A 27479-nucleotide genomic window follows, 5' to 3' on the forward strand; every position below is an offset into this window, starting at 1 on the left:
TCTGTGCTTACTAACTATTTGTATATCTTTCTTTCTGAAGTGTCTGTTCAAGTCCTTTGCCCGTATTTTTAAAAATGCATTGCTTGAGGGGCTGGCCCCGTGGCCGAATGGTTAAGTTCGCGCGCTCCGCTGCAGGCGGCCCAGTGTTTCGTCGGTTCGAATCCTGGGCGCGGACATAGCACTGCTCGTCAGACCACGCTGAGGCAGTGTCCCACATGCCACAACTAGAGGAACCCACAACGAAGAATACACAACTATGTACCAGGGGGCTTTGGGGAGAAAAAGGAAAAAACAAAATCTTTAAAAAAAAATGCATTGCTTGATTTTTAAATCAATCTTTAAGAACTTATAAGGTATTCTGGACACAGGTACTTTGTCAGATTTGTTTCTTGAATATTTAGTCTCTCAGTCTGTGGCTTGCCTTTTCACTTTCTTAAGGGGGTCCTTTGATGAGAAGATTTTTTAAAACGTCCATAAAGTCTAATTTACTATCACTATCCTTTATATTGATTATTTTCTGTTTTCTGTGTAGGAATCTTTTTCTGTGTAGGAATCTTTGCCTACCCAGGTCATAAAGATATTTTCATATGTTTTCTTCATTCTTTATAGTTTTAGCTTTAATGTTTCACTCTATGATCCATCAAAAATTAACTTTCGTGACTGTGGTAAGGCAGGAATAGAGTTTCTTTCCAGCACCATTGGTTTCAGCAACATTCTTTTGCCCATTGAATTTAGATCTTTATTGAAAACCAACTGACTATGTAAGTGTGAGTCTATTTTAGGTCTCCCAACTCAGTTCCATTTATCTATATTATCTTCCTTATGCTACTGCCCCTGTTTTATTTATAATAGTTTATAGTAAGTCAAAGTCAGGTAGTGTAAACCCACCAGCTTTGTACATTTTTTGCACAGCTCAATAAAATTTGAAATATGTACATAATTTGTAGTCATCACACAGATCAAACAATGCTGTTACTTAGTCCCTTTCACTTCAGTATCATGGCATTGCCCTTCCATGTCCTGGTTGATCCCTTTGCTAAAGATCCTCCTTTGTACCCTCTGAAGAAAATAAGTCTTCAATTGTGTGCAACTACAATGGAGAGGCACAATGTCCACAACACTCAGCATAAACTCTGGATTTTTCCTTAAAACAAAATATAACTCACTTTCTAGGCCTTTTAATCACTTCTGACCATGAAACATAATGTGTTATCTAAATTTTCTGCTTCATTCTTGGGAGATAGAGTTTCATGGAGGGCCCCATTTGCTAGGCTGAACATGTTGAACATGAGGTTGCAAAATGGAGGCTGCAGGAGAGCTGACTCTTTTTTTGCATATGAAGGAAGATGAGAGAGACGTTTAGATACAGTACAGGGAAGAATAGGCTGGAACCAGGAAACTGATTTTAGAGTTTGGCCATGGATATCGCCATGGATAGAGAAGAGGCTGGATGGGCATATAAAGGGAGGAAGAACTTCAGTGGAAACCAGTTATTTAAAGGCCATTTTATGACACTTTATCATTTGTTTGATTTTTCTTCTTTTCATCTTTGTAAAAATAGCAAAAGGTGGACTTGATGTACTTGTTATGTATTTTAAAAAAATGCATATTTAGGGGCTGGCCCCGTGGCCGAGTGGTTAAGTTCGCGCGCTCGGCTGCAAGCGGCCCAGTGTTTCGTTGGTTCGAATCCTGGGCGCAGACATGGCACTGCTCATCAAACCACGCTGAGGCAGCGTCCCACATGCCACAACTAGAAGGACCCACAACGAAGAATATACAACTATGTACTGGGGGGCTGTGGGGAGAAAAAGGAAAAAATAAAAAAAATCTTTAAAAAAAATGCATATTTAAATAAGTTCCACAAACAATGCATTGAAAGTAAAATGGGTCCACCGGACGGGGGTGAGGGGTGTCAAATCTACCTTGCTGAAGTGCCCCTGGTTGGGTGACAGCTTCAACAGTTGTTGCTTTCTTTAGTTTCCCCCACACCTAAGAGTCCTCAGTTCAAAACTCATCAGAAATAATTTCCTTTGCTAAAAGATTTTAAAGTACTCTTACTTCAAATAAGGGTATTTTTTAAAAACTTACCAATTGCTTCCTTGGAATGTGTAGAAAACCCAGAAAGAGACGTTCAAGCACCACAAGACCACGTGCTGCCCAACGAGGGAGGAAGAGCAGCTGCTTACTCGCTGGTAATCAGGCCAAGTTCGTCTGCTTTGGCTCCAGCTATAGACGGGAACTGGACTCATTTTCACCAGCGACAGGAGGACCGGGTCCCAGAGGACTCCGATTTGATCTTCATGGAAATCTCATAGGATTTCTTCCTTTCCCTTTGCTCTGTTTCTACCTCTCCCTTTCTGTCTCTTCAAGATCGTTTTTGGATCCTTACTGGACAGGACTTGGCGAAGCTGACCTTCTCCTACCGCTCTCTCCCTGCCTGCGCGTGCTCGCCGCTCAATCTAACGCGGACGTTACTGCCGGCGGCTGAGAACCGGGGGCCGGAGCACAGCGGTGCTGGAACCCACAAACGCACCGCCCGCACCCGCGCGCCCCGCGGGCTCGGGTCAAACTGAATCAACGCCTCTCGACGCTTCTGTGCAGGCGCCGCTGGAGACGTGTGTGGGGCTCCTGACCCGGTGAGAGGGGCCGCGCTGAGGGGGCCACTGGCCCTGGAGGACAGGACGGGAAGAGGCTGATGTTGACGGGCAGAGCCAAAGGAAGTCTCAACGGCGGCCCAACCCCAGGATCCCGAGATTAAAGGTCTCAAACCCTAAAGTCTTAACGGACGAGGGTTGGGAGTTGACTCGATCTCCACGCCTTTATCAGGAGATTCGTTTGCCAAGATCAGAGACTAAGAAAGAGAAAAGATTGTGTGGACTAAAGTCCGCAATTAACCAGAGAGGAAACACGATTTTGTGACAAACTGGATGTGTGGTGTGAGAGAAAGACCGGCGTCAAAGAGAACTCTGTGTTTTGGTCTGAGCAAACTCATCAACTAAGGTAGGTTCAAAGTACAGGCGCAGCGGGTTTTAGGGGAAAGACCTGGAATTTAGTCCAGAGCCCTGGGGCCTTCCTTCAAAGAGTTTTCCATCCTAGCCGTCTCCGTTCCTGCATCCCTCAGGGTCCTTTATGATGTTGGAGATGCCGGGGTCTCACCTGGACGCCTCTCCTCCCACCTCCTCCTGGCAACCACGTCCGCTCCCAGGCCCCGGTGACCTTCCCTCCACACGTGGGTGCCTCGCAAAGATGTGTCTCCAGGGCAGTTCTGAGGTGTCACCCTCCGCGACTGGTGGATCTGGCCGGCCTCGCGGCAGATCACTGTCCGGCAGAGCACTAGGCCTTTCGTGTGGGGCTCCCCTTTTGGAAAAAGCTGGGAGGGAACAGCCTGTGGGGAAGGGATGGGAGGGGAGGGGAGGGGAGGGGAGGGGAGGGGAGGGTGGGTGGCACCAGGGAGCCCATGCAAGTTGGGCAGTGCCAGGTTCTGGATGCAAAGGACATTTACTATCCAAGAAGTTGTACTCGTTACTATTAATTATGAATTTTGTCAATAAAAACTCTATGGAAATTTGCTTTCTTTCTTATATGTACCTACATAATATCCTTGCTTTTGCCTCTTGGCCCTCAAACCTAAAATATTTACTCTCTAGCTCTTTACAGAGCAAGTTTGTCGAACTCTGCATGAAATTATGCCCAATACTTCCTAGAAAAGATACCCAGTAATTTCTTTTACCTATTTTCAGTCTTTGAAAATTTTCCTGATGACCACCTTTCCTTTCTTGGCTTGAGGTATTTAGTATTTGGTTTGTTGTCGTTGCAGTAAAACATTAATACATACTATGCAAAATAAATGTGGATTAAACTATTTAAATTCAGAAATGAATAAAGGATAACATTGAGGTAGAAAATTGTATCAACCTGAGCTTGGAAAGAACTTTTGCAATCTGATATGATCAGCTACTTCCTCTGGGAAAACAATAGCACCACTGATAAAATGTTGATAGATTACAATGAGTTTAAGAGTTCTTTCTGAGAACTCTGGCTAGTTTATTATCAATTTTGGGTGAAGCCAAATAATCTTGATCCATTTTCATATAAATCTAACTGTCTTTATCCAGACATTCTTTTTTTTTGTATTCAACTTAGCATTGATTACCAATGACTTTTTATATTCTCTATCAAGACACAAATATTTGAATTGGCTTACGCATAAGCTTCTTCTATCGGGATCAGTTTGAAATAAACCTTTGACAGATGCTGACAAAGATTCTCTCCTTGATCAAACTCTATTCAGTGTCCTCTGAACTTTCAACCAGGCCTCAACTTGTGGACTTCTGTGTTTGTCTCAGCATTGTCTAATTTTAGTAATAATCTTGCTAAGTCAGTTTAACCAGAATCCCCCACCCTCCATATCTGATCACCCTCAATGTCTAATCAGGTTCCTCTTCCTCAACCATCCCCCATGTGATGCCTAATCGCCCTGGCCTGCCTTCAGCAAGAATCCTGTTGGGTTGGTTTAGCCAGAATCCTCCTAACCTCTGATGTTTACCCTTAGTAATTTCCTATCCACTGATCCCTCACCCTGCCCCTTGGCTACAAATTCCCACTTTTCATTGTTGTATTCAGAGTTGAAGCCAATCTCTCTCCCCCACTGCGAGACCCCATCGCAGTGATCCCGACACCTATAGCCATGGTCTCCCTTGAATAAAGTTTTCCTTACCATGGTTTAACAAGTGTCACTGCATAATTTTTTCTTCAACAATCCTCATGAACAAATTGTGGGTGAGACTTTAAAAAAAAATTGTGGTGGGGCCAGCCCTGTGGTGCTGTGGTTAAGTTTGTACCTTCCGCTTCAGTGGCCCAGGGTTTGCTGGTTCGGATTCTGGGTGCGGACCACGCACCACTTGTCCAGCCATGCTGTGGCAGGCATCCCATATATAAAGTAGAGGAAGATGGGCATGGATGTTAGCTCAGGGCCCGTCTTCCTCAGCAAAAAAGAGGAGGATTGGTGGCACATGTTAGCTCAGGGCTAATCTTCCTCAAAAATATAAATAAAAAAATAATTAAAAATTGTCATAAAAAATGCATAACATATTTCTGTATGCCAATAAAAAACTAACAGAATGAGAACTCAAAAATACAATCCCATTTACAATCACAACAAAGAGAATAAAATATCTAGGAATAAATTTAACCAAAGAGGTGAAAGGCCTATACAAGGAAAACTATAAGACATTACTGAAAGAGATTGATAACAACATAAAGAAATGGAAAGATATTCCACGCACATGGATTGGAAAAATAAAGATAGTTAAAATGTCCATACTACCTAAAACTGTCTACAGATTCATTACAATCCCAATCAGAATCCCAATGACATTCTTCACAGAAATAGAACAAAGAATCTTAAAATTCATATGGGGCAACAAAAGGCCCTGAATAACCAAAGCAATACTGAGAAACAAGAACAAAGCTGGTGGCATCACAATCCCTAACTTCAAAATATATTACAAAGCCATAGTAATCAAAACAGCATGGTACTGGTACAGAAATAGGCACACAGATCAATGGAACAGAATTGAAAGCCCATAAATAAAACCACACATCTACAGACATCTAATCTTTAACAAAGGAACCAAGAACATACAATGGAGAAAGGAAACCCTCTTCAATAAATGGTGCTGGGGAAACTGGACAGCCACATGCAAAAGAATGAAAGTGGACCATTATCTTTCTCCATACACAAAAATAGACTCAAAGTGGACCAAAGACTTGAAGGTAAGACCTGAAAGCACAAAACTTCTGGAAGAAAATATAGGCAGTACACTCTTTGATGTCAGCCTTAAAAGAATCTTTTCGAATAGCATGTCTACTCAGATGAGGGAAATAAAAGAAAAAATAAACAAGTGGAACTTGATCAGACTAAAGAGCTTCAGGAAGGCAAAGGAAATCAGGATCAAAATGAAAAAACAACCTACCAAATGGGAGAAAATATTTGCAAACCATATATCCAACAAGGGGTTAATCTCCACAATATATAAAGAACTCACACAACTGAACTACAAAAAAACAAACAACCCAATCAAAAAATGGGCAGAGGAGATGAACAGACATTTTCCCAAAGAAGATATACAGATGGCCAAGAGGCACATGAAAAGATGCTCAACATCACTAGTCATCAGGGAAATGCAAATCAAAACTACACTTAGATATCGCCTAATGCCCGTTAGAATGGCTATAATCACCAAGAAAAAAATTAAGAAATGTTGGAGAGGTTGTGGAGAAAAGGGGACCCTCATACACTGCTGTTGGAAATGCAAACTGGTGCAGCCACTATGGAAAACAGTATGGAGAGTTCTCAAAAATTTGAAAATAGAAATACCATATGACCCAGCTATCCCACTACTGGGTATTTATCCAAAAAACTTGAAATAAACAATACAGAGAGACTTATGCACCCCTATGCTCATTACAGCATTATTCACAATAGCCAAGATGTGGAAGCAACCAAAGTGCCCATCGACTAATGATTGGATAAAGAAGATGTGTATATATATACAATGGAATACTACTCAGTCATAAAAACGACAAAATCGTCCCATTCACAGCCACATGGATGGACCTTGAGGGTATTATATTAAGTGAGATAAGCCAGACAAACACCATTTGATTTCACCATATGATTTCACTCATTTTTGGAATATAAACAAACACATGGACAGCTTAGTGGTTACCGATGGGAAGGGGGCTGGGGGGGTGGGCACATGAGGTGAAGGGGCACATTTATATGGTGTCTGACAAATAATAATGTACAACTGAAATTTCACAATGTTATAAACTATTATGACCTCAATAAAAAAACCCACAAAATTTACCATCTTTAGCATTTTAATCACACATTCAGTTAGCCTTATTAATCAAAATATTCACTAAAGATGAAAAAATGAATATATACACATAAAAAAACTGGGTATCCAGTTACAAGGAAAAGGGAAAAATTGGAGAAAGTACTTGTGTACTTATATAAGAAAAGCTATTATATCTAGGATATCTAGGATAAGGTTGATATCTAGGATAGCTATATAAAGTTTTATTAATTAAAATCTAAGATAAGGTTTTCAACCGCCCCACCCAAATCAAGACTCAAAGGATTAGTCCATCCAAGGTACTTTTGAGAGTCAGAGATGCTGAGTGACATGATTTGTTGGGGAAGCATTTTGGCTCCTGACAATCCTGTTAACATGCAGAGGATTGAGGTCCAGAGGAATCCCACATTGTTTCACTGCTCATCTAGTGGTGTCAATCCTTCAAGGTAACATTTAAGGCTAGTTTTCAAAGTCAAGACAGGCAGTGACACAATTGATTCTATAAGCATAATTTGCACTGAAAGATAATGCTTCTAAAACTCCAGACAAAGATTTCTTCAACAGCTCTTGAAAAGTAGGAATACATTCTACTTTCTCCTGCCTGCACAAATCTACTAATTATAGTAAATTCCAAAGACTCAGGAGTGTGAGAGAAATTATCTCCAGTTAGTTCTCTGTGAAAATTGTTCTACAAAATATAATAGTATGCTTGTTTGTCTTTTAGCAGGCTTTTGGGCTTGGCTAACATTCCTAGAACTAACCATTGGAAAATCATAGACTGGGTGGAAATGTAAATGAACTTCTCCTCAAGGTCCTCCTTTTGGTATCTCCTCAGAATTTGAGTATAACTCTCTATGTATATATTTTGTAATTTGATATTTGGTAATACTTTCTATAATACAAAAAAAAATCTCTCATGAAAAAACATGGTTTTCTGTGAAGAGGGTACATAATATACCACTACCAACAGAAACCATTTCTTATACTTCCTGAGAAAAGAAAGCAGAGGAAATTAGGAAATAATCATTATGAGAAAATATCCTACAACTTAATCACATACATTGCCTTATTGGAAGGCTAGGTGGATAGCCTGACCCAAAGAAGGAATGAAAAATCACAGTAAGTTACACCATCCTGGAATTTCAGAATACCAGGGTTGAAGAAAAGTCTCTAGAGACTTCTAGAGAAAAAAGAAGACTGTACACAAAGGATTAAATCTCAGAATGTCACTGAGGGTCTTAAAACAACATTAAAGCAATAAAAAAAATCAAGGAAAACTACTTTTAAACTATAATTTTATACACAAACTATCAAACGTGTGAAGGTGTCTTAGGAACAGTAGCTCCCAGTAAAATGAGAGTGAAAATCAAGGAAGAGAAAGACATAAAATCTAAAACACAGGAAATCCAACACAATAGAGGAGGGTAGGGAAACTGCAGGATGACAAGTAGGATGTTAGCTTAGAGAGCAATTAGAGGAAATGTCAGCAGAAGGATGGAGGACTCAATGTGGGAAGTATTCAGGAAAAATGAAATAAAATAAAACTGAGCATTACGTGATATTTATTGAGAGCTGGGAATATTCAAATAATATAGCATGCTGAACAAGTCTGGGCTGCAGACTGGCTTCCTAAAAAGCCAGCTTCCTCTAGAAGAATTATAGAAACAGAAGAGAAACATGGTTTCAGAACCTATGAAAAAATTGTAACTCTCCATAGAGACTCAAAGCTATTTCAAACCAGTGTATGTGTGAAAGGTTGATATTCAGAAGTGGCAGAGAGAAGACAAGATAGAGAAAAGTATTTTAAGCTCTGCTCTTGCATCTCGTTGTCATAACTATGGGTCAATCACTGCTTGCCCTTTCAAGAAAGAAATCATCAGCAGCACTCATTCAATCTACATATGGTAGCTGCAATGGGATATCTGAGACCCACATAAGCTTTGCTGAGGAAAAGAGTTGATGAAAATAAGGGTTTCCTTTTCCAGGGCCTCCTCCTCCAAACCTCCAGAGCCAATGATTTGTCATAGCTTCCTCTCAATGTTGCTTACCCATAAGCATTAAAAATGAGCCCTTGACCAAAAGTCTGGCCTGGTGGGGTATGAAATAAACAAGGGTGATCAAAATGATTTTCTTGTACCTGCTGCTGCCCTCTTGGGGCTCACCCTTGTCCTTAATTTTACCGAGATCAGCAAAGTCTTCGGCCTACCTCCACAGAAAGGTCTGAGGCCCCTTTCTGCAGCTTCCCTCATGTCCGTGCTGACTCCTCCACACACCTTCCCTTTTCCTGGGCCTCTAATGCCTTCTCTACCACCAGACTGTCTGCTGGGCCTGCAGCTTCTCTCTTCTCCTGACTTTCATTTCTCGATCCTCACTCCATAGTGAGACGATGCTCAAAAGTCAGCCCAAGGTCCAGCACATGAATCAATGACTTGCTGACTCTTTAAATTCCAGATACCTGCCAAGAGAAAGGATAGAAGTAGCAAAGGTTTTGGTTTCAAGTATTCAAAATGACCCACCATCCTCATGTGTAGTTTCAAAGACAGTGTTCTGAAAAATTCCTTGTTCAGACCTTAATCTCTTCTGCTCTGGAATTAACCCAAGGAGTATGATTGTCCTTTCTTTCTTTTTATCTTTGCCTCCTGAGGCCCAAACCCTGTAATAACTCATCCTGCTGGTGCAATATTTAATGCACAGCAGAGAGAGCACTGGACACGTAAGAGCATAAGGAAAACCCTCCTTTGACCAGGAATGGAACCCAGACCCCCTGCATGGGAGACCAAGATTCTGCTCCTGACCCACTGATGCTTGCTTCTCAACTGTTGGAGTAGGTCTAATCAGGAATAGTTCCTGGAAGGACTTTGAAAAAGCAGTTCTAAAATAGGTTTACACAACAGTTTTCTTTGGAAGACACATAGCACATAGAAATACCTGGAGCAAAGGCTTGCATAGGGGATTTATATAAGGAAGCACTATAAAGTTACGGCACAGAAATAAAAAAGTTTGATTTGAAAGAGCCTAATTCTGAAAAAAGGTTTTCCGAGTAGATACTAGACCTCTGTAGAAAAACATTAAAAATTCATTCCGGCCTGTGTGTCTGGTCCTAGATCTAGTGTGTCTTATGGAAAGTTCATTTCCTCACTGGCTGAAGCAATCTCTTTGCCTTCCCATTGCTTGGTGTCTTCCAAACTCTTTCCTCCCAATTTTTCACATGCCAGTTCTTTACTCAGGTCAGGAGGCTGGATCTTTGGGTATGTGCTGAGTTACTCAGAAAAATCTGGCTGATAATTGAATTTCTCTCCTCTGGAGCCTCTTTTGAGTGTCTGGAAAAGACCAAACATCAAATAGTCCCACTTTAAACTGTGACGTCTTATAGAGACCTACACAGGATGAATTAAAGTGAAAATTCATTCCAAGATTTCTTCCCTTCATCACATCCTCTTGGCCACAGAAAGAAAAACGTGTTAGGGAAAAACAATTTGACAATTTCCTAGAACATTATTCCTTTAGTTTAAAGCTTCTCCCTCCCATTTGCCTTTGCCTAAGAGTCCTATTTTTGTTCTTTTGTTTACAATTAGCCTGGTACAGACTTGTGCTGTTCTCAACATATAACATTTTTCTGTCTAATGCACGGCTATAGCTGAAATTTACTTTTATACCCAATCCAAGAAGATTTGGATCCGTTATAATTACTTGTATTTAGTGTTAGTTGAAGATTGCTGACAGAGTTGCTTTCATTTTTACCACCTGATTGTGTGATTTCTGTGCTTTAAAAATATTTCTTTCTGGGGCCGGCCATGTGGTTGAGTAGTTAAGTTCTCACACTGTGCTTTGGTGGCCCAGGGTTTCACTGGTTCGGATCCTGGGTGTGGACATGGCACCGCTCATCACGTCATGCTGAGGCTGCGTCCCACATGCCACAACTAGAAGGACCCACAACTAAAATACGCAACTATGTACTGGGGGGATTTGGGGATAAAAAAAAAAATTCCTTTGTGCCTATTTAAACCAGATTAGTCTGTTCAGAAAAAAATTTCTGTTTCCCTATAGCATTTTTTGAAAGCCTATGTCACCGATTAGTTAATGTATTTTCTTAGGTCTCAGATACATAAGATAAAGATAACTTCGCTCCTTAGTTCAGAACACACAATAGTGGCAGCTCTGAGTAAGGCCCTTTCCTACGGAAATCAAAGGATTCCCTTCCTACGGAAATCAAAACTTCCTGACTCCTAGATGGCAGTTAGGGAGGAAAGTCACTGAATTTCATGTACCAGTGCTTCCACCTGAATACTAATTCTCCAGCCTTTCCAAGGTGGAATTAACAGCTTCTTGGCAATTTGTTTCCTAAACTGAACTGTAATTGATTCAATAAGATTATTGAATAACAATAAATTTTTTTTTCTATTTCCTGATTTTTTCTACTAGCACTCTTTTCAGGATCTTACCCATTATATCCATGTGCTACACAGAATACTATGGCATGTTTTTACCACATTTTATTATCTATTCTCACATAGATAATAAAATAGATAATAGTTTGTTCCCACTTCCAGGACACTACAAGTAAAGGTAAAAAGATCATTCCCATCCACATCTCATCATGGAATCACACAACTCTTTCTTTGTGGTATACACACAAGGATGGGATGGCTGGAGAACAGGATATGTACATGCTTAATTTCACTAAATGCTGTCAGGGAGTTCTCAGTTGGCTCTTCCAAATGATACTGGTTTATTTCCCAAGTGTGGAAAAATATACAGCAAAATTTATAGTGGTTTGAGACTGAGTTTGTGCTTTCCCTGGGTCTTACTCCTTGAACACAAAATTCTAAAGATTTGCACCACCCTGATGTGTTGGTTCCTAATTATCAAGGTCCTGAAGGCATCTGGACCACACTAATCAGAGGAGTAACCGATCAACAGCGATCTTCTCTCCCTTGGCCTTTAGGGCTGTGCTGATCCTGAGAGGTGATGGGAGAACATTTGCAGGGCCCAGCCTCCTGGAACAGAGTTCAGCTGAGGTAGTGGCAACTGTACTTTTGTTAGCTTTGAAACACAGATTCATATCGGAAGAACCAAGAGCCTCTGCCAGTGCTCAGAAATTAGGAAGCAGGGATCAAATCAAGTAACAACTCTGGTGTGCCTGACCTTCTGGCTTCTGAATCCATTCAAGGCAGCAGCTAGGATGAAGGCCATGAAAGATCCCTCTAAGGAAGCTCCCTGGAAGAAATGTTATGGAACTTGCCTTAGGGGAATTCTTAGTAGTCAGGTCTCAAAGTTGCCATTGGACCACAGAGACTTTTGAACAGGGGCATTCTGGAACTTCAGACCTCAGCTGGCTATTTGTAAGCTTGAAGAGGAGTTTGATCCCAGTTGCAGTTCTCTTTCAGTTGGTTCTTTCCAGACCAAGATTCCAAAACAGAAGGGCTCTCAGTGTAGTTGGGACCTGTGGTGTCACTGAGTCTAAGTATAGTGGTTGCTGAACCTGAACCATTGAGAGTGTTATGAGCTACGTAAGCAACCTTGAATTCTGAATATTGGCGGTTCAATGGCAGGACCTGTGGTTTCATGTGGAGTGCCCAGTTTTGATTCCTGGCCAATGTACATGTTTGCCATTCACTCTACCACAGTTCATTCACTGCCTCTGCAGAGCATCTGTGGGGATCTTTATTGTGCATGCAAGATTAGAACAGTAATCCTTTTTACTACCTCTACTGGAATATGTATTTCACACGTAAGTCTGGTCTATGCAGAGATCTGCCAGCCAGGAGCAATGCTGCTGTCAACCGGAGTAATTGTGGGGAATCCAGCAGTGATTTTGAAATAAAAGATATTCAAGAGTTTGTCTAAACAGCAGCTTGGCAGCCTTGGGGGCCAGGTTGTGATCCTGGATGGATTAGTGCTTGGCCTGAGGTGTAACAACCATTCCTCCAAGTTGTATATTCCAAGGTGGGAAGTAAGTTCTGGTGTGTTTCTCTAGTGTAGAACATTAGAAATAATATCCTTGGCACATTTGCCTACACCTCTGGTTGCTTTAGACAGCATATCATCAGGTCACTGTTTAACACCGATATGCATGCTGGGCCTTGGGCTGGTTACCTGGTAGCTTCTCACTATGCGGTAGGGATGAGGTAACTGAGCCTCCAGGAAGGAGAGTAGCTTTGGGGTGGGCTAGATACCCCAAAAGTGAGAAAAATGTTAGAAGTCATGGCCTTAGAGGTCCAGGGAAAGGCAAGGCTTGTACATAATAATCCATATATTGCTGATAGAAAGCTGTGAGAAGGGCACTTGGGCCTTCCAGGTGGGTGAAGGTCAAAGTCTAGATGAATCAAGAGCCTGTGCCTTCCAATAACACTACCTGCCAGTGCTCAGCCCCCCTCAGCAGTGTCATCTGGCTCCAGAGAGCCATTGCACATGTGAGAGAGGAGAAAAGGCTGAACGAAGCACTGGCAGTTGTGACCCCCAGTCTAGGCAGACATAGCAATGTGCAAGGACAGAGCAGAAGAGAAGGAGGCCGGGGGCAGTGAGAGTGTCTGAATCTGTGCAGCACATATCATAAATACATTTTTAAAAATTATCAGCTTATGTTTGTAGGTAGCACTAATGATGAAGCTGTAGGACTGAGGACTTTGCCCATGACTCCCTTCATCTTCAGTGCCAGCAATGAAGAGTTTCTCCCTCATTGAATCTCTGACAAGCTTGACTCTCTCTGACTTTCTAGTTCTCCGATCTCTACACCCAGCTTTAAAGGGTTCAGGTGATTAGGTCAGTCTACCTGGATAATCTCCCCATTTTTTTTTTTGAGGAAGATTAGCCCTGAGCTAACTGCCGCCAATCCTCCTCTTTTTGCTGAGGGAGACTGGCTCTGAGCTAACATCCATGCCCGTCTTCCTCTGCTTTATATGTGGGATGCCTGCCACAGCATGGCATGCCAAGTGGTGCTGTGTCCACACCCGGGATCTGAACTGGCGAACCCCGGGCTGCCAAAGCGGAACATGCGCACTTAACCACTACACCACCAGGCCAGCCCTAATCTCCCCATTTTAAGGTCAACTTGATTACATCTGCAAAATCACTTTTGCCATATAATGTAAGATAATTATACAAATAGTAACCACAAAGAAAGTTGGCATGACTATACTAATCCAAGACAAAATAGACAGGAGACTTTAAAACTAAAAATGTTACCAGAGATAAAGATGGATATTTTATAATGATAAAAGGGTTAATCCATCAGGAAGACATAAGCACATTTATATCCAACGGCGTCCCAAAATGCAGGAAGCAAAAACTGATAGAATTGAAAGGAGAAGTAGACAATTCAACAATAAGAGTTGGAGACTTTGCTGCCACACTTTCAATAATGGATAGACCAGCCAGGCAGAAAATCAACAAGGAAATAGAAGAACAGCATGACCTAACGGACATCTATAGAACACTCCACCCAATGAGAGCAGAATACAGTTTCTCTTAAGTGCACTTAGAACATTCTCAAAGGGCCAGCCCCAGTGGCCTAGTGGTTAAAGTTCAACATGCTCTGCTTTGGCAGCCCAGGTTCGGTTCCCAGGTGAGAAGTGACATCACTCATCTGTTAGTGGCCATGATGTGGCAGCAGCTCACATGAAAAAAAAAAAAAAGAGGAATATTGGCAACAGATGTCTGCTCAGGGTAAATCTTCCTCGGGGGGGGGAAAAAAAAAAGAACATTGTCTAGGATAGACCATACACTAAGCCATAAAATAAGCATCAATACACTTAAAAAGACTGAAATCATATAAAATTTTGAGACATCTCACAAACCAATACTATCACACAGTACAGTTTCAGGTCGGCAAGTGGGGTGGGTAGTTTGTCTGGTCCTCCTTCCTTCACTTTGTCATAAATGTTCAGTAGCACATATGGAAGTGGCCATGGCCACATATGTATGTAGGACACTAGCCCAGAAAAGTAGGCAGCTGAAGGGAAGAGATAGATATTCCAAGGAAGTTTTCTTTGTTTCAGGTTCACAAAACCAGGGAGGAATTGATACATAGGAAGTAAGGAGATGTCAGCGGAACACTTTCTCTCTTGCCAGTCTGTGCCTCTTTAAAATCCCAGATTCTATGTCACTAAATCCCATCCCACAGGAATGCTGTGGATCACCACTAACCATCATAAACCTTGATTTTTACCATGCTCTGTCTGGGAATACAACCACAGATCAATGGTTTTGGGTCAACACAAACTATCAATCAATGTTCTATAAAAACTGCTCTGAACATAAGGAACAGCATTAGTTTATAAGTCATTCGAAATTCAGCAGCCACTGCGTGTACTCGAAGAAATGTACAAAAACTATTTCAATGACTTTGACAAATTGGAAGGAGATCTTGTGGAGCTAGAATGAAATTCATAAGTTGAAATCAAACACAAACACAGGTTCATTTACCTGATAGGCACCAAAGCCAATTACCAAAACATCAGGCTTGTAGCAAGGAAGAGGTTTATTATTGAATGGCAGCCAGATGAGGAGATGGGAGCTAAAACTCAAATCCACATCCTCAAAGGGAAAAAGATAGAGCTTTTTATCTAGGGTTTGGGGAAGAAGAGGGAGTAGGAAGGTGTTGGGAACTGAAGTTTTTTAAGGGTCCTCTGCATAGGGGCAACTGTCTTTCATATTTCTTCATGGGTCACATGTGCAAATTTGGAGGAGTTCTACGTGTTGCATGCAATGGATTTTTAGTCTGTGAAGTCTGAAGTTTACAATCTGTCATTTCAGCTTCTCAGTGTAGCTGTGTGATAGTTACTCAGGCAGGGGTGGGGGCTGTCAGCAAGCTGCTCTTTTATCAGTGGTTTTCCTGTTGTTCTGCAAAGAGCTCAGAAACTTGGTTACTTTGTTTCCCATGTTAACCTTGTGGGTACCAGGCACAGTTTCACTCTAATCCAGGGAAAGTTTTAACTCATTCATTCTTGGTTACAAAGTGACAAGCACAAAATAATGTATGTAGAGATTAAAACACAGAGCAAGCAGCTTGTAGAGAAAGACAGCGGGGCTAGGAAGTGGGAATGTCAAACTTGACTTCAGTCTTAATGAAAAGCCGACATGCTTCCCGGTGAGGGAAAAGAAGCCCACATAACATTGGGTTGCAGCAAGAAGAAAATTGACACAGTCAAGATAGAAATCCTTCTTATAAAGTAATTATTCACACTGAGTAGAGTATTATACTCAGGATTTTTTTTCTTATAATATTAAAAAGTTGTGGAAAAAACAGAGAACAAAAGAAGAATACCAAGACCATCTGAAAGTTTTAAATTTTTCATGAAGAAAAAGTGACTTCATGATAGTCCTTAAGACAATGAAAGAATTTGGGAAGATATTGATTCCATGATGTTTTCTATGGATTTACAGGAATAAACAATGAAAAATATGCTTAAATTTTAGAAAGAGATAGGTCTGTGGTATCAACACAAGGACACACAAATATTAAGAGTGGCAGCTGCGGGGTGGTCTCCATCAGTGGTGACCTTCAGAAGAGACTAGGTGGCCTGGTGCATCAGCATGGCCTAGACAACTGGAAAGTGAGGCTCCTAAGATTCCATGACACCCCCTACTTCCAATTCTGTTATTGTGACTCCAGACAGTTACCTGGCACACTGGATCCTCCCTCTGGCACTCTTCTCAGAGCCTGAGCTACAGGAAGTGCCTTCAGATCTGAGCTTTGGCATCTTGGGCCTTATTTTTGTGGTTAAGGATTCTTGGAATTGTGGAATGCTGATAAAACTTAGCCCAAAAGTAAGTTATGAACTACATCTGCATTCTTTAGACCTGTTTGAATCCATTTTTTTTCACTTAAAGAAATTTTATTGAGGTATAATTTATGTACTATAAAACTCACCCATTATAATTGTATAGTTCAATGATTTCCCTTTAGTAATTTACCAGGCAGTGCAACTATTACCACAATTCATTCACTTGTTTTTAATTTTTTATTTATTTGGGTTTCTCCTCCTCAGGTTCTGGTTTTACTTCTTCCACCACAAGCCTCAGCATGGCAGTATCTCTCACCACTTCCTCTAGTCCAAGAACAGAAATGAGCATCCTAGAAACCAATCAGTACTTGCGCTCCCAGCTGGAAGAAAGCAAACAGAACTTCCGAGATCTCACAGAGAAATTCCTTACATCCAAAGCTACTGCTTACTCCCTGGCCAACCGGCTGCAGAAATACAGTAAGCCCTATGCAGTACAGTCACCGAAGTGATAGATAATTGTCCATCTTCCTTCTGAAAAACTAAACACTCTCCAGACTTTATTCTTCTCTCTCCTTCATCAAAATAAATCTCATTCTGACTATACTCCTAGAAAGGTGGAATTGGGTATTTTACCCTCAATTTGCAGAGGGTGGAAACACTGAGGCACAAAGAAGTGAAGTTTGCAGTGAGAGTATAGGGAAGACTAGAGGCTAAAATGTTGTTTCAGGCATTAACTGTCTTTTCTCTCTCAGGAACATGTGTCAGATTCTACAAACATATAATATCATTGTTGGCTTAAGTATCTCAGGATTCAGTTGAAAATTTACTGAGAACCCATTTACAAAGCACAGCGCTAGCTGCACTAGGGGTGAAAAGAGTAATAGTACACCCTATCTGCCTTAAAGGAGCTCAGAACTGTCTGTTCCCAATCGAACCACAGATATCTGCAGATGAGAACATCAATAGCAGACACAGAAGAAAGTCCTGATGCCTGGAGCAAGATTTTTTTTCCACGTAAGTTTAAAGAAGCCACTCCTCACACTCTGGTGAGATTGAGGGTTTTTCCAGGAAAATCGGAGACTCTATAACACCTTTTCTCTCTCTCCTTGAATATGAACTTCGCAGACAGCAAGCAAAGGTCCAGGATCTAGGCTTTGAGACACAGCCGAAATGAGAATGACCTGGCCAGTAGCAGGCCGGGTCAGTGTAGGGGCTGGCCCATCCCTCTACATGGTCAGCTTTCACATTTGGAAGTCAACTGGACAATCTCAAACCTGTTCATAATCAAGGGGAGGGGTGGAGCTGTAGTGACTGAATGCCACCTCAGCATGGCCTGATGAGTAGTGCCATGTCCCTCCCCAGGATCTGAACTGGTGAAACCCTGGGTCGCCAAAGCAGAGCGCGTGAACTTAACCACTACGCTGCGGGGCCAGCCCCATTAGAGGAGAATTCTGGCTGACAGTGAAGTTGAGTTTGCTTTCAAATGTCTACAGTTGTTTTCCAGTAAATCAAAGGGGGGATGCAATTTGCTATACAACTTACTGACATTGACAAAAAGTAAAAATTAAAGCCTACATATTAAAAAGTGAAAACATGAGCTTTGGGGTGTGGGAATATACGGGTTTTTTTTATATCATTAATTATAATCATAATACAATTGTAGAACAAATTTTTTGAGGCTAGAGAAGAAGGATATCACCCAAGATCTTAGTGTAGAGATAATTCAGTGTAGTGATTAAGAGCAGGTACCCTGGGGCCAGAATTCCTGACTTCAAATCTGAGTTCTTTATCTTCTCTGTGCCTCAGTTTCCTCATCTGTAATGGTAATAAGAATAGTGTCTACCTCTTCAGGTAGTGATGATGATTACATGATGCTAATTCTTGAAAATCTACTAGAACAGTGCCATGGCAAACACTGTGTATTAGTTCTCCCTCTGACCTAACACAGCACCTCTTAGTATGTCTTTCAGACTTTTTTCCCTTCATATACATTTTTACACATTATGTGTTTCACTTAAGATGCTGCAAGGCTTGGTGAAAGTGGCCCAAGATTTGGAGACACACATTAAGCGATGGGAATTCTGACTTTGCCTCTTTCCAGTTGAATCATCTTTAGCAAGTTATTTTATCTGCATATGAGCTTGTCTTTTCTCATCTCTAAAACGAGGAGTAATCAAATGCCATGTAGTTGGCAGAATGAGAAATAAAATGTGGAAATCCCAGTGTTAGAGCCTGGTAATGGGGTTACATTTGTCCTTGGGATGGGCCCTGCTTCGTCCCTTGCAGGCAGTGATCATAGCAGCATGTCCAGTAGCACTGATCCAGGCATCTCTGCTTTCTCAGAGTGTGAAGAGTACAAAGACATCGTTGAGTCCGTGTTGGAGGAGGAAGTGCAGTTTGAGGAGGGGGAGCTGACAGAGAATATGAGACCAACTGCAAGGTTTGGGTAAGGAGTACCCATGTGGGAAAGTGGGTGAATTACTGTTTGAATTGGGATGGCCCAGGCTGGTAGAATAAAGAGCAAATTTTTGCAAAGAGAAGGGCAGAAATGTACATGGCAGGCACAGAACTAAGCAGAGACAACTGGTGGGCTGAGGGAACTGGATGATGGACTAGATGGGTCTCTGGGCTTCTCCCTTAAATAATATATCAATAAAATGGAGACAGATACCTGGATTGGAATACGAGCCATGTGGCTTCTAGCTGTGTGACCCTGGGCAAATTTACTTAACTTTTCTGCATCTCAGTTACATTGCTACCTCATCTGTAAAATGAAAATACCAACAGTATCTACCTCAGAGGGTTATGAAGATTAAATGCATGATTACAAGTGGTTAGAACCATCTCTGACACATAGGCAGCTCTCCACAAATATTTGCTGTAATTATTATACTTGCTCTTATTTTTTATAGGTGTGGTGGTTGTTATTAATGGACCCAACATCTTCTACTGCAACAGATATTTTCCAAGCTTTCCAAAGTGCCCTTTCGTGATAAAAATTGTTCTCCTCCCCAACTTTGATTTTTTTTCTAAATATCATACTATGTGGCGTATTAACTGGTAGGGCCATCGGGTAGATAGATAATTGAGCAGCTGCTGTCTAAAAAATGAATTATTAATTTGCCGAGGACCAGTACTATCCATTCTTAGAGGGTTTCAAATATAGGGTAGATTGTAGCATTCAAGATGTCTTTTAACCTTTTGTTGAAATGAAATCTAAGAAGCTCAAAAGTGTAAAATCCACTAAAGAAGAGATACTTGATGGAAGGAGGCATGGGTCTGGAGCCCCTGTTTCTCCCTAGTATATGCCTTGACTTCTTCTGACACTTTATAGGAACTCTGTGGAAAAGAATTTGAAAGGCACTCTATAGAATATAGCTTAGTAGGACAATAGGGAAGAAATTAAGGTATCAGATGGGGTAGATGACTATAAATATCTAGTCCAGCTTTAGCATTATGTGGTTGTAAGTATTAACTGAATGCCTACTTGTATGTGTACACTCTATCGGGTACTGTAAGTGGGATGATATGTGGCATTATCTCTAGCCTTACAGAGCTCACATTCCAGATTGGAAGCATGAGAAATATTTGTACAATAATTAGAAAACTGAAATTCTGCATAGAGTGATGGAGTTGTTACTCAGAACTTTATTTATTCTTAAGTGCCTCTATACTGATTATGGCTTATCTTCATGTCATTTAAAAGAATGTTATCCTTCTTGACTCTTTGATTGATTTTTCTTTTCATCCTTTCACTTAACACCAGATGTACCCATCCAACACTTCTGTATCTTTTTTTCTTTTGCAACTTTCTGCATAATGCTTGATGATGTATACTACATGGAAATGGGATGTGGGCTGAAGTGAGGAAATGAAGGGGCATCTTTTTAAAGCAAAATTAATAAGAAACAAACAAATCCAATGCTGTTTCCTCATTCCCTCTGCCACAGGCAAGTCACACAACTTATGCAAGGATTCAACTTGGGGAATTCCTTAGGGGCATTCTAAGAGGTGTCTCTGCTGATACTCCCATAACCCATCATTCACTACTCTCATGTTTACATTTTACTTTTCTTTCCCACCTTAGGAAATATGATCCCCTAATTCAGGCTCAGGCTCAAGAACTGACCCACTTACGACAGAAGATACAGGAAGGAAAAGGTATCTGTTATCTTTTCACCCAGCACGCAAAGAACACCGTCAAGACTTTTGAGGGCCTCCTCAGAAGCACTGGCATTGCCTCCTCCCAGCGACAGAGATTCTGTGAGCAACTGGCCCAAGGAAGCCAGCTGGCAGAGAACCTTGCCAGTAAACTCACCACTGGTAAGTTGGCTTACAGGCTCTGAAGACCCTTAGCTCCTCCCAAGATCCAATCTTCACTTAAGAGTCCATGCCTCCACGATTCTCACAGTGACCTTTTAGCCAGATGTCTTGCTGTTTTGTGCCAGTCTCTGCCTTCCAATAGAGATGCTATCAGCTAGAAATACCTGGGGGCACTCACCTGGGCCTGAGGCAAGCCCCCACAGACATTTCCCCTTTTGGAGCTAACGTTGTGGCTGGACTGGCCCTTGTGGTTCTTATGATTGCAAGATGCACTTCAGCAGCAACCCTCGGGGAACTTAGGAAAAGACAAGATGTATTATTCACAAATCCTGGAGGGTACATGGCACTCCCAGGGCCACACAGCAAGGTCATAGGTAGAGAGAAAGCATGGGCCTGGGGTTCTGCTGTTATTAGGGTTAAGGGTGAGGTGCGTAGGGTTTTGTGGGTTCACTTTTTATTGGTAAATTTAAAATATAAGAGAGGGAGTTAAAGTGAAGGAAGGAAAATCAAGCGGTCAAACACCAGTTATCTCTGGAACAAAGGAAACTTCAGGGGCAGGGTAGCCTGCCTCTTTATCTAGTTTGTAGCTGGCAATGTGTTTATTTGAGATAGCCGTCTCTGAAGTGGATCCCTCAGCAATCAAAAGTTTAATATCAGACACTTGGATTACAATTTTAAAAAAAGCCAACTATCAGGTGCTTCTCTGCACTTGCTTTTCACCTCACATTCTGGGGACCATGACAATGTCAGGACTGGCTGGGGTGAGTACATGGAGAAATACACAGGGCTGGAGGTAACATTATTACAACTGCCTCCTTCATCACAGACTTTTGGAGCAGGAGGCAGCAGCCATTGGAATCACTTTTGGTTTTTAAGGATAATTGATGTATAATAAAATGGCCCATTGTGGTGTCAGTTTTGAGTTTTGATGTATACAGTAATGTAAGTACCACCACAAACAAGACATAAGACAGTTCCATCACCCCTAAAAGTTCCCTTGTGCCTCTTTGTAGTCAACTGTTTTCCCCAACCTCAGTCCCTGGCCACCACTGGGTCTTTTTTCTGTCCCTATAGAGTTTCCATCTCCAGAATATATCAGTAGTTTGTCTTTTTTATTGCTGAGTACTATTCCATTACAGGGATGTACCAATTTTGTTATCCGTTCACCCAATGAAGGTCATTTGGATCATTTCCAGTTTGGGGCAATTATGAATAATAGCTATAAAGAATCACATACAGGTTTTTGTGTGAAAATCCATTTTCACTTCACTTGGGTACGTATCTAGGAGTGGGATTGCTGGGTTATATGGTAAGTGTATGTTTAACTTATGAGAAACTGCCAAACTGTTTTCCAATGTGGCTATACTATTTCACATTCCCACTTGCAATGGATGAGAGTTCCAATTGCTCCCCAATGCCAGCTCTCTATACTTTCAGGTGGTTGCTCTGTTGATTTTGTCTTTTTAGAAATTTTAATAGGTGTGTGGTAGTATATCACTGTGGTTTAATTTGAATTTCCCTAATGAGTAATAATTTTGAGGACACTTCCATGGGCCTATTGACACTACATATATCTTTGGCGAAGTGAGTGTTCAAATATTTTATCCTTTTTAAAGTTGAGCTGTTTGTTTATTGAGTCTTGAGAGTTCTTTATATTTTCTGGATACAAGTCTTTATCAGATATTTGATTTGCAAATATTTTCTCTCACTCTGTGGCTTATCTTTTCACTTTCTTAACAGTTTCTTTCAGAGAGCATGATTTCTTAGATTTGAGGAAGTCCAACTCATGGGTCACACTTTTGTAGTTATATCTAAGAACTCTTGACCTAAAACAAGGTCCTTTGTCTTTCCATATAAAGTTTACAATCTGCTTGTCATTATCTGTAAAAAAAAAAAAAAAAACCACTGCAGGGATGTTGAGTAGCATTTCTTTGAATCTGTTAGAAGTTTGAAGATAATTGGCATTCTTAATAATATTGAGCTTTCTAATTAATGATCAGAGTGCCTTTCATCAGGTTGAGAAAGTTCCTTTTTTAAAATTTATTCATAATTGAATGGACAAACCTTCTGTTTTTTGTTTTATGATAGTGACTGCTGACAACAGAAGAAGTTATGCCTCCTAATGCAAACATAAGTAGGCATGGTCTGACCAAGAAATGTTTCCAACTTAACTTGAGGAAGTTTCTTTTTACATCTTATTTGCTGAGACTTTTATTCTGAATAGATGTTGAATTTTGTCAAATGCTTTTTATCTATGGAGATGGTTATAAAATCCTCTGGAAATTATGTTTTTAGCAGGCAATCAATCCCATTAGGTTCAAGCTGCAACTCCTCTCACCTTCTGTGAGCACCAGTTTCAACGTGAGTTCAGTGTTCAATGCCTTTGATGTGTTGTTTGGGTTAGTCCAGCAAGTATATCACTCAGGTTTAGTCTGGGCTACGTGGGTCTATATGGTAATTCAGTTCTCAAATCCTTTGCCATGAATCCTTGGATCTGTTCCACGCCTGTTCAGTTTGGGGATGAGCCCTGGGACGTCTGTCAGTTTAGAGACAATTTTCCACCCTCTCCCTCTCTGGTATTTCTTCCATACTTTCCAATTTCCAAGAATCCCTAATCCAAATTCCTCCATTCAGAAAGATTGAGTTCTCTCAGAGATTTATCCTTTCACACTGTGTTGCAGTTCCACATGACCAGAACTCCTTTAAGAGCAAGGAGGCAAGAAAATTCAGAAAGAAAAAAAAGGGGGACACTCTTCACATTTTTCAGACAAGAAGTCCTTTTTCCTGGTTCCTTTGACCAGAGAGCTAGATTTTCTTTCGTGGTTTTGGTCTCTGCTCAGCCACCTCTTGACATTACATTTCTGCAACTGGGCTGGTCTCTGGGTGGAGTCAGGAGAGAAAAGAAACAAAAAGAAATGAAAAGGGAGGGAAGATTCTTTTCACATTCTCTGGCATGCAGAGGTCCCTTTGTCCAGTCATTTGGTTATAAAGAGGTGGTTTCTCCTGAAGTTTTTGCTCCTCAGAGACTGCAGTGAGTTCTATGTGAGAACAGTAATGGGACACACAACGATGGTCTAGTAACCAGCCTTGAGGCAAAAGTGAAGGTCATAGTTGGAGAAGTCCAGAAGGCAGCTGGGCAAGTATCCTGCAGACTGGGGAACAAAAGAAATTTTAAACTTTTTGCCTTTACTCAGCAGCAGACATCATGGTGATGAGTCACCATACCAAGAACATACTGTCCAGCATTACTCAGAAAAGCCCGCCAGGCTACTTCTCTAAAGACATGACCTGAGCCCTCCTGGAATAATTCTCCCAGAGCACGCTGAGCAAACATGTAGAGTATTGTCTCCAATCATACAGGCTGTCATATTTGTAACTTGTGAAATGAGACCTGCTCAATTTCTGACTAGCTCTTTCTATTTTTGGTTCACAGAAAATCGTAATGATAAGAAGGATGAAGATGGACAGGAACCCCTGGCACCCAGGTAACTCTGAATGATGAAAGGGCCGATAATGGAATGGTGAAATCTAGAGAGGATTCCAGAAGGAGAGATCAAGAGGCCAAAGTTCCCAGACTGAAGAAAAAACAGAAACTGCTGATTGTACCTATTTCATTCGTTCATCATACAATGATGCATCCTTTTAAACAATGTGGTCTGTTCTCTTTGTTGTTCTTGTATTGGTTACCATTTCCTAGTAATTCTTCAAGTTCAGTTAAATACAGTCAGTCTGACCTAAAGGTAAACTAGCCAGAGATCCCTAGTTTCTATAGTCTATAGACCTGTGTAGTTAAAAACCAAAGCAAGATGCCTATCTGGTTTCTGCACAGTTGTCCTGAGGTATGTTGGCAGATGTATCATAGCCAGAAAGTTATCTTGAAAAACAAATTCAACCCATATCAAATATCTAGAGAGAGAGGTCTAAAAGCTTCAAGAGCCCTAAGAGGTTACATTGTTTCAGGAGCCAGTATTCAATGGACTACTTCATATAATATTAAATAAAATTTGTCCACAGCATTTTTAAGCCAGTATTATATCCTGTGTATCCTGAGTGTCATAGGCATATTTTAGAGGAGTAATCCAGTCTACGTCCTCATCCACATGTTATGAGGTCAGTAGACTGAGCAGCTGCTGCTCTCTCTTCTACCCCAACTCTAGACACACTATAACCCCAGTCAGAAGTGGATTGTCATATTTTCTCTCTGATATTATGGCCCCTTTGGTTTCTGGAGCCTCTTCAATGAGCTTCAGATCAGGACCAACTGTGAAGCTGCGGTTCCAGATTGCCTTAGTTTAATCTCCTGTTTTGCCTACCTGAAATCTCCCTGCTCCCCGCCCCCAGGCTCAGCAGGGGCCTTCAGGAGGAAGAAGTGAGTGAAGTCCCGGAGGACTCACTAGATGAACGGTACTTGACTCACTCCAGTCACCATGACTCCCGGCAGCCTCCCAGCAGCAATGCCTTACAGTCTGGTACACAAGAACCCAGTTCTGCTGTGGACATAGCCAGTGAGTACTCCCATTGCAAAGAGAATAAAACTCCAACAACCAGAAAACTGGAGAATAAAGCTCCAGTAGCTTCTACATGCTCACCACTTCTGTCTAGGCTGAGTGACATCATCTCTGCGGGTAGGCCCTAAAGATTAAACTTGAAAAAGTGATTAGACTGGACACAGTTGTGGGACCAAGTTTCAAGTACAGATCCCTGGTGGGTCAGGTAATTTACTCAGTCACTCTGGCCCACACTGGCATATGCAAGCTGGTCAACTCCAGGAAAGCCAGAGTGGAGATGGTGAAGGGATCATGGCAAACTCTCTGCCACCACTTCGGCATATGCACAGAATCTATGTAATAGGCCTCCTTCTTTAAGATGAAGCATGTTAGCTTTCCTGAAATGTTCTTGCTAATTACAATTCCTAAACAGTGTCCCTTAAGCTTTTCTAGCTGTCCAAGAATATGGGCAGTCTTGCAGTTATCATGGTTCCGCTGTTCAAGGTCCAGTCTCCGTCTCCCCTCAGGTGGCTTGCCTCCGCATAAGCTTCCATTTTGGTACCAGAACATGAGGGGGTTTTCCTAAAGACAAGGCTCTGATCTTGGCAACCCTTGAGTAAACGGCCAGGGTTTCCATATTTTGTGTAGGACCAAAGTTTTGGGTTTTTAAAAAAATGTTTGTGGGTTTAGTCTCAGTGCTGTAATCTAACCTAAACCAACAGCCAGCATATCTACTAGGGAAAAGGTTAAATCTACAAGCAATGCCACTAGCATGCTCCTTTCCAAAGCATGCCTCTCCCCCTGAAACTAGCCAAAATATCAAAGCAAACCAAAATACCTTCAGATTGGCAAAAATATTTACAAAGCTGCAAAATATCTTAAGCCTATCCCCCATACTCTAGACTTAATATTTACTGAGTTCTTGCTGAATGCAATGCCCACCTCAGTAGACATCCCTGTATGAGATCTGTTAGGTGTCAGTGAAGAAAGATCATCTGAGATTCTTTTTACCTTCTTATGCTTATGTTGCTTTTGCTTTCAAGGACCCTCCTGAATAGGACTGCCCTCAGACTCATGGAACCACTTTGCCTGATGGCTCAGAGAGCTGGAAGGAACTGGGAGTTTTTGTCAATCCCACAGCACCCAATGACCCTACTTGTAAAGCCTTTACACATGATTGACACAGGTGCAGGCATATAAAAGCCAAGCTGCTTGACTTGAGGGATCAGCTTGAGGGGAAAAGGGAATTCAGAGGCAAACTTTATAAAGGCCCAAGTAGATAAACAGAAGGAAATCTTTGCTTGGAAGTCCAATTGAGAAAGAGAATAATTTACCTGAGACTGTAAGAAGTCAGATTAAAATCTGTAGGTCCAATGGGAAAGAAGCCCATGGTGGGAGAGCTAGAGAGAAACAAAAAGAACCATGGGAAATGGGGCAGGTTTACTAAGTAGCTTTAAAATATGCTGTCGTATTATAAGAACTGATAAAGTTTTGCGGGACACAAATGCCTGGACTCCACATCTAGAGATTCTGATTTAAATGGTTTCACATGTGTTTGGGGCATTAGTAGCTTTTAAAAGCTCCCAAGTGGTTCAAATATATGGCTAGAGATGAGAAGCACCATCAATCTACTAAGATCTTGGGTCACCAATATAGAAGTATCCCAAATGTGTGGCTTCTTCATTGGAAAGGCTGAATACCAGCCATTGATGTAATTTGCATTCTTCTCTCAACGATCTTGTTTGTATAGCATGGGGAAAAAAAGAATAGAAAAAGAGGTAGATGGATGGATTGAACCCATAACCTGTCTATGTAGGGTAGACTTTCTCCAACTTTTTTGACCACAAGACACAGTAAGAAACATACAATTCCTTGTGACCTGGTGTTATGCTAAAAAAAAAAAAAGGCCTTACATGTAATGGGTCCTACCTAGTGTTTTCCTTTCTGATCCTTCAAATAAACCTGTAGTATACAGTCCACCATATTGATTTCACAACCCACTAATGGTTCAGAATCGCAATTTGAAAAATTTCCCTTGTGATTAGCCTCTTCATTAAGCAAACTTCCAAAAGAGAGTGTCA

At 41.3% G+C, this 27479-nt stretch overlaps 1 protein-coding gene across 4 annotated transcripts; it reads left to right on the top strand.

The window, feature by feature from the left end:
* Positions 1–2455: 2455 nt before the first annotated feature.
* On the top strand, positions 2456–24558 carry LOC100068789 (neuroblastoma breakpoint family member 6-like protein). Of its 4 annotated transcripts, none has more exons than XM_070268404.1 (6): positions 2456–3000; positions 16853–17065; positions 17529–17602; positions 18932–19034; positions 20676–20911; positions 24345–24558. In XM_070268404.1, exons 3-6 carry the CDS (start codon positions 17539–17541, stop codon positions 24398–24400), a joined length of 459 nt encoding a protein of 152 aa, XP_070124505.1. In that variant the 5' UTR covers positions 2456–3000; positions 16853–17065; positions 17529–17538; the 3' UTR covers positions 24401–24558. The 4 variants fall into 4 exon arrangements, with proteins under 4 accessions (XP_070124505.1, XP_005610258.1, XP_005610259.1 ...); XM_070268405.1 differs by lacking the exon at positions 2456–3000 and adding an exon at positions 16495–16631; XM_005610201.4 differs by lacking the exon at positions 17529–17602 and having other exon boundaries at positions 2457–3000.
* The last annotated feature ends 2921 nt before the right edge of the window (positions 24559–27479 follow it).

This window comes from Equus caballus, chromosome 5 (assembly GCF_041296265.1).
Source record: "Equus caballus isolate H_3958 breed thoroughbred chromosome 5, TB-T2T, whole genome shotgun sequence".
In the NCBI taxonomy this organism is placed as follows: Eukaryota; Metazoa; Chordata; class Mammalia; order Perissodactyla; family Equidae; genus Equus; species Equus caballus.